General features: G+C 48.1%; 1 protein-coding gene across 1 annotated transcript in view; it reads right to left on the bottom strand.

Annotated features, from left to right (window-relative positions):
* Positions 1–12979, bottom strand: part of LOC124804928 (polyamine-transporting ATPase 13A3-like) — a 395714-nt gene that overhangs the window by 141652 nt on the left and 241083 nt on the right. The window contains exon 3 of the mRNA XM_047265303.1: positions 11860–12027. Coding sequence (XP_047121259.1) covers positions 11860–12027 — 168 coding nt within the window. The remainder of the gene's footprint in view (positions 1–11859; positions 12028–12979) is intronic.

Raw genomic sequence — 12979 nt, 5'->3', positions numbered from 1 at the left:
CCGCTTACTCTCGTATAAATACTGCATCAGCCAGCAAAGTCTTGCTGCGCTGCTCCACGTACCGACAGCAGCCTTGTTTAGAACAATGAAAGATACGTCGCAGATGTCTTTTTTGTCATAAACGCTATAGAAATCTGTCCAAGTAACGTCGTGGATTTGTTCTTGCATAAGTGGTTTTCGAGCAGCGACAGTCTAAGTGGCGTGTTGGATTTGTTCTTATCGTGCGTGGTTTCCAAGCAGCAGCAATCAAAGTACTGCTGTGAATTTGTTCTTGTCAAATGGCTCTGAGCACTATGAGACTTAACAGCTATGGTCATCAGTCCCCTAGAACTTAGAACTACTTAAACCTAACCAACCTAAGGACATCACACAACACCCAGTCATCACGAGGCAGAGAAAATCCCTGACCCCGCCGGGAATCGAACCCGGGAACCCGGGCGTGGGAAGCGAGAACGCTACCGCACGACCACGAGCTGCGGACTGTTCTTGTCATAACTGATTTCCGAACACCAACAGTCCAAGTGACATTTAGGATTAGTTGAATTTGTTTGTCTAGTAAGTGTTTCCTGTGCAGTGACAAAGTCATGAAACTGTCCTACCACGTTTTGATGGGTTGTTCTTCTGTGATATAATCCCTGTACCTGTAACGGCATCTTCTACAATAGCCGATACTTGGATCTTCCTATGAGCTAATTCCGAATATCTCGCATACTAAATATGCAAGTTAGTGCTGCTCGACACTTTCAGTTTACAATAACCACACCAACATCGCTCGCGAGTGTGTACGCACTTTTTACGTGCACTCTTACCTACGGTCGGCCTTTCCATGTTGACTCAAATGGCAAATGAGGCACTTTCTGCTGTCAGCACGGGGTAGATAACGGCACGTGCAGCCAGGCGATATGCGAGCAGCGGTGACCTTCCTGTAAGCTATGATAGGAAGCCACGAAGACTATTGCGTGACGGCCCGGCACCTCCTATTACGCAGCAATGTGACATTTTTGCTGTATTCGTGCAGCTACTATTCGAAAAAGTTTTCCACGATACCTACTGCGCTGTAACAGACGCTACAGATAAATACGGTAAGTAACTGAAATGACTTCGCTCAATTCCTTATTCATTGTAGAATCTGCACACCGGCACAGATGGCCACCAGACAAACTGTAACACAGGACAGGTGTCCTCCACACGAGAATATATTCGTGGATTCTCTTTCAGCCGGCCGGGGTGGCCGAGCGCTTCTAGGTGCTACAGTCTGGAACCGCGCGACCGCTACGGTCGCAGGTTCGAATCCTGCCTCGGGCATGGATGTTAGTGATGTCCTTCGGTTACTTAGGTTTAAGTAGTTCTAAGTTCTAGGGGACTGATGACCTCAGAAGTTAAGTCTCATAGTGCTCAGAGCCATTTGAACCATTGAGAATAAACAAGAAAAAGACTAAAGTGATGGTATGCAGTACAGGAGCAGAATATGAACCTCTGAGAATGAGAATTGGAAGAGAGGAGCTGGAAGTGATAGAGGAATTTACTCACCTGGGAAGCAAAATCACAAGAGATGGCAGCAGCCGGAAAGAAATTGCAACCAGAATACAAAAGGCCAAAATTGCATTTAATCGGAGAAGGAACTCACTCACCAGTAACATCAGTCTGAAAATAAGGAAACGTATCATGAAAGGTTTCGTTTGGAGTGTGGCCCTATACGGATGTGAAACTTGGACAACTGGAAGAGAAGACGGCTAGAGGCCCTGGAGATGTGGTGCTATAGAAGGATGATGAAGATCAGCTGGAGAGACAAAGTAACAAATGAAGAGGTGCTTAGAAGAGTACAGGAAACCAGATCCCTGTGGAGGCACATCCAAACAAGGAGAGACAAAGTTGTAGGGCACATCCTAAGACACAACAACACCATTGGAACAACAGCAGAAGGAGCTATTGAGGGAAGGAATCGGTGGGGGCGACCAAGGATGTCATACATGCAACAGATCATGAATGACGCTGGATGTAACACATACGTGGAAATGAAGAGGAAGGCAGACAGAAGAGAAGAATGGCGCTCTGCTGCAAACCAACCTCAGGGTTGAAAACTAAAAGAAGAGGCTACAGGGAAATACGGTAAGTAACTGAAACGACTTCGCTCAATTCCTTATTCATTGTAGAATCTGCACACCGGTACAAATTGGCGCCAGACAAAGTAACGCAGGACAGGTGTCCTCCACACGAGAATATATTAGTGGATTCTCTTTCAAACAAGGACCAGCCTCATCGCTTCTAACTCGTGAAAACTTCCCACTGATCGAAACGGACTCCCAAATATGTGAAATCGCTACAGCAAACGTGCGAAGCGTTCGCTCACATCGCTTATATGGATTAATCAGTACTGATCGTAATATATGCGCGTTAAATATTGCAAGGATAAATTCCGCGATCCGCTAAAAACGAAATGTAATGTGAAGAAATGAAAGTGCCGAATGAATAGGCAGATTTCAAGTTGGAACACTGACTGAATGCAGCTCTCTATACTAGCCTACAATGTGCAAGTCTCTCCAAGTCTGGGTAATTACCGCTGCTAACATCCATTTAATCATTCTTACCTCACTTCTACTCATTAAAATTGTAACGACAGAAAGGACAGCAAATAATGAAATTTTAGTTATTGTTCCTAATAGTACCAAATTTTTTCAGTGAGTGAGGGATCTCGAGAAGGTGCTAACCGTCGAGGTAGGTCAGTACAGCACAGGCGACAGGCCGTTTGCGTTATTTAGTTGAAAGATAATGCCACAGAGGCCTCGAAAACAGGCCACAGTTACGGCCTTAACACCTCAGAAATGTAGGAACTGCCGACCAAATTACCGACTGAGCGAAGTGGTTGAGTGGTTAGCACACTGGACTCGCATTCGGGAGGACGACAGCGCAAACACGCTTCCGTTCATCCTGATTTAGGTTTTCGTAATTTCCATAAATCGTTTCAGGTAAATGCTGGGATGGTTCCTTTGAAAGGGGACGGCCGATGTCCTTCCTCATCCTTCCCAAATTACCGTCTGTGGGAACCGGAAATGATCGAATTGTCTACCTAATGGCTCTGCCTAGCATCACCCCAGATCCTGTATCAGTGTGACGACGATGAATGCAATCTATGTCCGCTATCCTCGGAGTCTCCGTATATGGCTACGACCATCGTGGTGCTGTATGCGGAACCAGCACTCTTCTGCAAAAACGACATGGTCCTACTCTTGTGTCAAATACTGACGTAGCGCTATCTCTCCGTGATGCTCCAACCGGCGGTGCACTGACCGACCCTTGTGCAACGATACTCGCCTTGCTGCAAACAAGTCTACTTCGTGATTCATGGGACGTCGCATAGCCCAATAGCCCCGCATGGCCATGCAAACAACGCGACGCGCTAGTCATGTGGTTCTATTGAGAACCTGCAGGGCGTTGTGTATGACCGCCTTGAACTCATCGATTCCATATTCGTATGGTCGTTGTGACGCCTTGATCATTGCGAGAAGCAATACCGCGGCACCATAAACAACAGTCTCTAAGGGCCATGCCCAGCCGTTGTGGAAATCCGACAAGTGCAGGTAGACGCTCCTCTTCCTTAAATAATGTATAAAAGAATGGTTCAAATGGCTCTAAGCACTATGGGACTTAACATCTGAGGTCATCAGTCCCCTAGACTTAGAACTACTTGAACCTGACTAACCAAAGGACATCACACACATCCATGCCCGAGGCAGGATTCGAAACTGCGAACGTAGCAGCAGCGCGGTTCCGGACTGAAGGGCCTAGAACCGTTCGACCACAACGGCCGGCTGTATATAAAAGAATCTTCTTACCTCCAACCAACAACCAAATGCACTTCCTCTATAAGAAGCCTGTTGCATAATCTTTCCTTATGAATAGAATACACAGTGTCCTAGGAGGTATGGTCAGTATACAGGGATTTGACAGGGACGACAATTTGAAACTTCGTACAGACATACGCCCAATTCCGATTGGGTTCAGAGACAGAACACTTTTAATATACATTGTTATTTATTCTAAAAACAAAAAGAAGACGCACCACAAAGAAATTATCCGAATGGGACGGAAATCGTCAGACGTGATGGACATGTACAGACAAACAAATGATTGCAATTTCGGCGGGAATTAGGTTGCTGAAATTTAAGTCCAGGATCGCTTGTCATGAAGGGCAACAAAATGGGAGCGCAGAACCTCGTCGACGTACCGTTGTGCAGCAAGGGTCCCGCGGATGAAAACTTAAAGGGTCCTGTTATGAAAAAGAAGTTGCCCTTCTCGCCATCATTTCTACACTCATGCTCATAAATTAAGGATAACTGCAGAATGTGGTGCCACACAACGTGGTACTACACAAAACTGCCGCTAATAGCATAGGCACATAGGGAACACACACGATACAGATCTGTAACTCCACGGTATTAGTGATAAGTTGAAAAAACCGTCCCGAAACACATGTGCTACAAAATGCCACTGTTTCCTGCACATCTGCACATGTACCCCGACATCAATATGGGATATGTTCAACCTGCACACGTACACAGGCCGCACAACACGTTGACATACTCTGGATCAGGTGGTCGAGCAGATAGTGTTAGTGGGACATACGCGTGGTGAGCTGGTAGTAGGATTACACTGCACCATTCCAACAATGTGTTATGTTGTAGCACAGGTTGTTGAACTACACGTTCAGAAGGAAAACTGGAACTTGGAAGAATACCTGTATCGCACAGTGGGCTGAAACCTCTGGTAAACATTCTGCGCTAAGGAATTCGTGTCGGAAGTTGCCGACAGTATTCTTAAACACCAGAAGGAGGCATACTACATCTCGCATTCTTGCACCAGTGCCTGTCGGAGCTCCTGAAGGGTCGTAGGGGTTTGAAGACATGCAGCGATACGGCGACCGAGAGCATCCCAGACATGCTCGATGGGTTTTAGGTCTGGAGGACAGGCAGGCTACTCCATTCGCCTGATATGTTCTGTTTCGAGGTACTCCTCCACGATGGCAGCTCAGTGGGGCCGTTCTTTATCATCCATCAGGAGAAAGGTGGGACCCACTGCACCCCCGAAAAAGCGGCCGTACTGGTGCAAAATGACTTCCCGATACACCTGACCTGTTACAGTTCCTCTGTCAAAGACACGCGGGGGTGTACGTGCAACAATCATAATCACACCGAACACCATCAAACCACGACCTCCATACAGGTCTCTTTCAAGGACTTTAAGGGGTTGGTATCTGGTTCCTGGTTCACGCCAGATGAAAACCCGGCGAGAATCACTGTTCAGACTATACCTGGACTCGTCCGTGAACATAACCTCGGACCACTGTTCTAATGACCATCTACTGTGTTCTTGACACCACGCCTTACGGGCTCTCCTGTGACTAGGGGTCAGTGGAATGCACCTTGCAGGTCTCCGGGCGAATACAGTCGTCTGTAGACTGTGTGGCTGGAGACAACTGTACCAGTGGCTGCGGTAAGGTCCCGAGCAAGGCTACCTGCAGTATTTCGTGGCCATCTGCGGGCACTGATGTGAGATATCGATCTTCTTGTGTTGTTGTACACTGTGGACGTCCCGTAATGTAGCGCCTGGACACATTTCCTGTCTGCTGGAATCGTTGCCGTAACCTCGAGATCACACTTTGTGGCACACGGAGGGTCCGTGCTACGACCAGCTGTGTTGGACCAGCCTCCAGTCGCCCTAGTATTCTACCCCTCATAACGTCATCAATATGTGTTCTCTGAGCCAATTTCAGCACACAATCTCCATTAGCACGTCTGAAAATGTCTGCACACTTACTCGCTGCACTGTACTCTGACATGCACCAACACACCTCTGTGTATGTGGACTGCTGCCAGTGCCACCGTGCGTTGACCGCAGGTCAGATGCACCGCATGGTCATACCTCGAGGTGCTTTGAACATGCAAACCGCCCACCAGAGCGTTGTTACTCCATGTATCAGCATTATCTTTAATTTATGAGCTTGAGTTTAGTTGCAGGACCGTATGGCGGGCGACAGTCAGGATAGTATTCTGGTATTCCATCGGTGTCCGGGACGCTCCCAGACAAGTCTTCGCTGGTCATTGAGGCTCAATTCGAAGCTTCACTACGAAAATTCTACTGCAGACAACGAGATTCCAGGCCGAAGACGTTTCTGCAAAACCCCAGACAACGGGCGGGGGGGGGGGGGGGGGGGGGGGGGTGATGCCAACCTGACCATCGCCCAGTCAGGTTTACGCATGCACAACAGTTAGTAAACATTACAGCATGCGTTTTAGCAAGCATCAATTCAAAAACATGCATTTTTGGCATATTCACCTCCAAACATTACCGCACACGTCACATTACAGATGTGCAATTCACAATAGATGTTCGAATATCCCACATTTAACTTCAAAGCATTTGTGCACTCTTGAAAGAGCATGTATTGTTTGTCTGAGTGCCTCTTCACGTTTCCTAATGAGAGCAGCACTGCCATTAGGCGACGACGCATTATCTCTCACGTTCAGTTTTCGTTGGTCACCTCAGTTCTCATGTTAGACAGTTAAAAGTACATTGCAGTCCGCATGGCCAAAGGAACGCTCTCAAGGTGGTCAACATATGAATTTTAAAAAAATGCAAGTAATTCTGTTCCGTCATTCGCTCTTCTAAAATGACTAGGCCTGTCACCATGTTACCCTCCATGCCGCAGCGAACACTGATCAAAAACGAACTTTTAAACTGGTTTCGTCTGCAGCATGTGGATTTTCCTGCGACCATCTATGATTACTACGTGTATTGTTGATCCCATTTTGTGTAAATGATTTCGTGAGTGAATAACATCAAAAAATGTTCAAATGTGTGTGAAATCTTATAGAACTTAACTGCTAAGGTCATCAGTCCCTAAGCTTACACACTACTTAACCTAAATTATCGTAAGGACAAACACACACACCCATGCCCAAGGGAGGACTCGAACCTACGCCGGGACCAGCCGCACAGTCCATGACTGCAGCTCCTTAGACCACACGGCTAATCCCGCGCGGCTGAATAATATCAATGAAAGCAAATGGAAATTGTCATTTAACCACTGACAAAATTTCAGTCGTGCAGCACTGTCGTCAGTGAGAAGATTGGGGACACGCTGTATGTGAAATGGTTTCAATTTTTCCGTATGCGATGTTCGTCATTCTAGTGTTAGTGGGACATACACGTGGTGAGCTGGTAGCAGGATTACACTGCACCATTCCAACAATGTGTTATGTTGTGGCACATATTGTTGAACTACACGTTCAGAAGGAAAACTGGAACTTGGAAGAAAATGTTCAAATGTGTGTGAAATCTTACGGGACTTAACTGCTAAGGTCATCAGTCCCTAAGCTTACACACTACTTAACCTTAATTATTCTAAGGACAAACACAAACACCCATGCCCGAGGGAGGACTCGAACCTCCGCCGGGACCAGCCGCACAGTCCATGACTGCAGCGCCTTAGACCGCTCGGCTAATCCTGCGCGGCTGAACTTGGAAGAATACCTGTTTCGCACAGTGGACTGAAACCTCTGGTAAACATTCTGCGCTAAGGAATTCGTGTCGGAAGTTGCCGACAGTATACTTAAACACCAGAAGGAGGCATACTACATCTGCATAGTTTTCATTGATTGTAGATGAGCGGCATTGTCCTCATAGCGTGTACAATCACAGTTAACAGATGCTTCTCTCTGATGCGCTTTCAATTCCTCGCACTACCTTACTCACAACATACCATGGACAACTGCGCTTTCAAGAGGCTAGTTTAATGGCGGAAAGATATCCCGAGGAAAGAGGTTGAGAGCAATGTGGTAGGTTGGGTTATAATAAAATGTCAAAGGGTGGCTAAGACATACACGTGCGCTCTAGTAGCGCAAAAACAAATGTACGTTCCTGTGTTCTATCTCAGAAACCATTCGGAATAATGCATACGTCCATATGAAGCTTTTTTTTTTTGCATCAAATGGACTTTTATTGCATCAAATGGATACTGAACATTCCACCTAGGACACTCTGCAAATGACGGTATTCCTACCTACTTTGTGAAGTTGGACTGAAATGATAATCGTTCGCATGTTTAAGTAAGTGGTACACGTGAAGTCAGGTTTACGCTTGTTATACACTGAAATGACAAAAGTCATGGGATACCACCTAATATCGAATCGGACCTACTTTTTCTCGACGTATGCAGTAACGCGACGTGGCATGAACTCAACAAGTCTGCACAAATATTGAGCCGTGCTGCCATAACTGCAGAAGTGTTGGTGGAAGACGATTTTGTGACCGAACTCACCTCTCGATTGTGTCCCACAAATGTTCGATGGGATTCAGGCTGGGCGATCTGGGTGGCCAAATCATTCGCTCGAACTGTCCAGAATGTTCTCCAAACAAATCGTGAACAGTGGTGGCCCAGTGACATGCCGAATCGTTGTTTGGGAACACAAAGTCCTTAAATGGCTGCAAACGGTCGCCTAAGGTCCAATAGACATGGTCACGATCCCAGGAGAGGCTCAAAAATGGCTCTGATCACTATGGGACTCAACTTCTGAGTTCATTAGTCCCCTAGAACTTAGAACTACACTGCTGGCCACCGTAAATGCAACACCCTGAAGGAAGCATCCGAATCAAGTGAAATTTACACCATGGGTTTGCAGCGATGAGATATGCAACTGATTAGAATTTCAGCGCAGACGCACATCACGCGCGCCTGTGGCGCCACCTCATAGCGCCATTTAAGGCTTGGCGATTTCGACGAGTGTACGTTCGGCACGTGTGTTTACCTTGTGGTTGTTTCACAAGACGATCAGTTATGCCTCGTAGACAACAGCGAACATCGTTTGATCAAGTATCCGAGTTCGACAGAGGAAGGATAGTGGCTTACCGAGATTGTGGATTATCATACAGAGAAATCGCTAGTCGTGTTGGACGAAACCAAACAACTGTAATGCGGATATGTGACCGTTGGATGCAGGAGGGTACGACGGACCGACGTGGTCGATCGCATTCACCTCGGTGCACCACTGCACGTGCTGATAGGCAAATTTTGCGCATGCCAGTGACGGATCGCTCAGTGACATCCCGAACCATAGCACAGCACATTGCGTCTGTAACGCATCATCCAGTGTCTGCGCGTACCATTCGACGCTGTTTACAGCAGAGTGGTCTGTCCGCAAGACGTCCATTGCTTCGTCTACCATTTACGCAGAACCACAGACGTCTCCGTCGCCAATGGTGTGATGACAGACGGATGTGGACGGCAGAATGGAATGACGTTGTCTTTACTGACGAGGCACGCTTCTGTCTGCAGCTCTACGATGGTCGGATTCGAGTGTGGAGACACCGTGGAGAGAGGATGCTGGACAGCTGCATTATGCACCGCCACACTGGTCTTGCACCGGGTATTATGGTATGGGGCGGTATTGGATATTACTCTCGCACGCCTCTAGTACGCATTGCCGGTACTTTAAATAGCCGGCGCTACATATCCGAGGTGCTGGAGCCAGTTGTCCTTCCTTACCTTCAAGGCTCGGCCACAGCCATATTTCAACAGGATAATGCGCGACCACACGTGGCACGCATTGTCCAAAGGTTCTTCGTCAATAACCAGATTGAAGTGATTCCCTGGCCGGCTCGCTCTCCGGATCTTTCGCCGATAGAAAACATGTGGTCCATGGTTGCTCAACGAGTGACCCAGATTTCATCCCCAGCTGCCACACCAGATGATGTTTGGCAACGTGTGGAAGCTGCTTGGGCTGCTGTACCCCAGGAACACATCCAACGTCTCTTTGACTCAATGCCGAGACGTGTGGTAGCGGTGATCTCCAACAATGGCGGCTACTCTGGCTACTAATTCTGGCAGGAACCACACGTCACAGACTTCTGTAAACGTAATCATTTGATACTTGGTCAACATGTTATCTACAAAATAAGTTTTGTTGTGCTACCTCTTGTCTTTCTTGGTGTTGCATTTACGGTGGCCAGCAGTGTACTTAAACCTAACTAAGCTAAGGACATCACACACATCCATGCCCGAGGCAGGATTCGAACCTGCGACCGTAGCGGTCTCGCGGTTCCAGACTGCAGCGCCTAGAACCGCGTGGCCACGTCGGCCGGCCCAGGAGAGGCGCTGCAGGCGATGTTGTGCTATTTGCATCTGCTGCCAAAGCCCATTAACGCCAAATTTCGCCCCACTATCCTGACGGATACGTTCTTCGTGCATCACAGATTGATTTCTGCCGTTATTTCACGCAGTGTTGCTTGTCTGCACTGACAACTACAATCGAACGCCCCTCCTCTCGGTCGTTAAGTAAAGGCCGTCGGTCACTGCATTGTCAGAGGTGAGAAGTAATGGCTGAAATTTGGTATTGTCGGCTTACTGTTGACACTGTGGATTTTGAAATATTGAATTCACTAACAATGTAGTATCATTGCCACAGATACTACTACAACGCCGCGCCAACACAAGGTTGGCAGCCCGTCGTCTGCCGAGCACAGCGCACTCTAGCGGGCTGTGCAGCTCGACGTAACTGGAGTGTGCCTCGTTCACTTCTTAGCTAGATTTCAACCTAGGCAGACGTACTTTCATACTCGGCCCTCAGCCAGTTCTGTAATGTTTGCATTTGTTTTCTGAGGAGGGCCCATCAGGCATAGTCCCTGAGAATAAGTTGTATTATGTGGTGTCACCGCCAGACATCACACTTGCTAGGTGGTAGCCTTTAAATCGGCCGCGATCCGTTAGTATACGTCGGACCCGCGTGTCGCCACTGTCAGTGATTGCAGACCGAGCGCCACCACACGGCAGGTCTAGAGAGACTTACTAGCACTCGCCCCAGTTGTACAGCTGACTTTGCTAGCGATGCTACACTGACAAATACGCTCTCATTTGCCGAGACGATAGTTAGCATAGCCTTCAGCTACGTCATTTGCTACGACCTAGCAAGGCGCCATTGCCAGTTATATTGAGATTATATTAATGTCTAAACAAGAGCGATGTTCTCCAATTGTGGATTAAAGTTAAGTATTCCAAGAACTACGTTCTTTTTTTTATAGGATAATTACTTTACCTTGTTCCAGACCTCACGCCAATCTGCGTGAGCTTAGGAGCGTGCATTTGGGCCTCCTCTAGCAACACGGTGTTGGCTCTTCTGCCAACACTTCATATTAGTTCATGGTATTCCATGTTACGAGATTGTCAGTTCATAGCCGCAGCTGCAGTCCTACAAACTACTGAAGATAAGTAATTTTCATTGTACTGTTTCTTGAATAATAATCCTTCTCTCTAACAGTGTGCCATACCGCATATTATTGCAACCTGGGCTCCTTCAGCTCCTATCACCTCGGCCTTTTACTTATTTGCATTTAGTAATGATCTGAAAACACCCACACGTTTTATGCCTCTAAACAGTGAGACACAATAAACAATTTGCGAAATGGAATGTCCCATGGGTTTGCTCCAACTACCAATCTGCATTCAAAGTCTAGACGCCGCTTCTTACCATGCCACCCTTCCGACCAGAAGTAAACTGCTCTGAAAACTCTTGTCTTCGCGTGCATTTCGCCTGAGTACAAAAGAGAGCTCTGGCAATGCACTGCCCTTTATACCTACTGCACGCGATACTACTGCCAACTGTATATCTGCATATCGTTATCCCATGACTTTTGTTACCTCAGTGTGGGCTGCCTTCTTGGTGCTGCAATTTCAATAGGCAGCATGTAAAAATGTAGCCTTGTGAGATGGGATGAATGTTTTTGAAACACCCTGTACGACTTCCTTCAGATTCTCAAAACCCTTTACCGTAATTTATATAAAACAGCAGAGGGGGCGGCGGTACTCACCACGCAGAGCAGTTTCTGCGCGTCGCGCAGGCTGCAGGGGCAGTGGGTGAGGTAGAGCAGCATCCGCGGGAACCAGTGGCACACGAGCCGCAGCAGGCCCGCCGTCGCTAGGAAGCCCAGCCACGCTAGACACCGGCGGCCCGCGCTCACCCGGTACCCGTACACCTCCTGCAACAACACAAAAATGGTTCAAATGGCTCTCAGCACTATGGGGCTTAACATCTGAGGTCATCAGTCCCCTAGAACTTAGAACTACTTAAACCTAAGGACATCACACACATCCATGCCCGAGGCAGGATTCGAACCTGCGACCGTAGCGGTCACGCGGTTCCAGACTGAAGCGCCTAGAACCGCACGGCCACTCCGGCCGGCTTCAACATTTCCCAGTGAAGTATATCAACGCCTCTTTGCAGCTAGGGTGTCCATTTAATTATCATTTCATTCTAGCGAAAGCTGCAAGGTCATCAACAGTAATTGTTCTTTCGTGAACACATACTACCTTCATATAAACCCAGTAATGCTTCGCAAGTGCTATATACACTCCTGGAAATGGAAAAAAGAACACATTGACACCGGTGTGTCAGACCCACCATACTTGCTCCAGACACTGCGAGAGGGCTGTACAAGCAATGATCACACGCACGGCACAGCGGACACACCAGGAACCGCGGTGTTGGCCGTCGAATAGCGCTAGCTGCGCAGCATTTGTGCACCGCCGCCGTCAGTGTCAGCCAGTTTGCCGTGGCATACGGAGCTCCATCGCAGTCTTTAACACTGGTAGCATGCCGCGACAGCGTGGACGTGAACCGTATGTGCAGTTGACGGACTTTGAGCGAGGGCGTATAGTGGGCATGCGGGAGGCCGGGTGGACGTACCGCCGAATTGCTCAACACGTGGGGCGTGAGGTCTCCACAGTACATCGATGTTGTCGCCAGTGGTCGGCGGAAGGTTCACGTGCCCGTCGACCTGAGACCGGACCGCAGCGATCACGGATGCACGCCAAGACCGTAGGATCCTACGCAGTGCCGTAGGGGACCGCACCGCCACTTCCCAGCAAATTAGGGACACTGTTGCTCCTGGGGTATCGGCGAGGACCATTCGCAACCGTCTCCATGAAGCT

This window comes from Schistocerca piceifrons, chromosome 7 (genome assembly GCF_021461385.2).
Source record: "Schistocerca piceifrons isolate TAMUIC-IGC-003096 chromosome 7, iqSchPice1.1, whole genome shotgun sequence".
Taxonomy (NCBI): domain Eukaryota; kingdom Metazoa; phylum Arthropoda; class Insecta; order Orthoptera; family Acrididae; genus Schistocerca; species Schistocerca piceifrons.
This window is presented reverse-complemented; position numbering and strand designations above follow the sequence as displayed.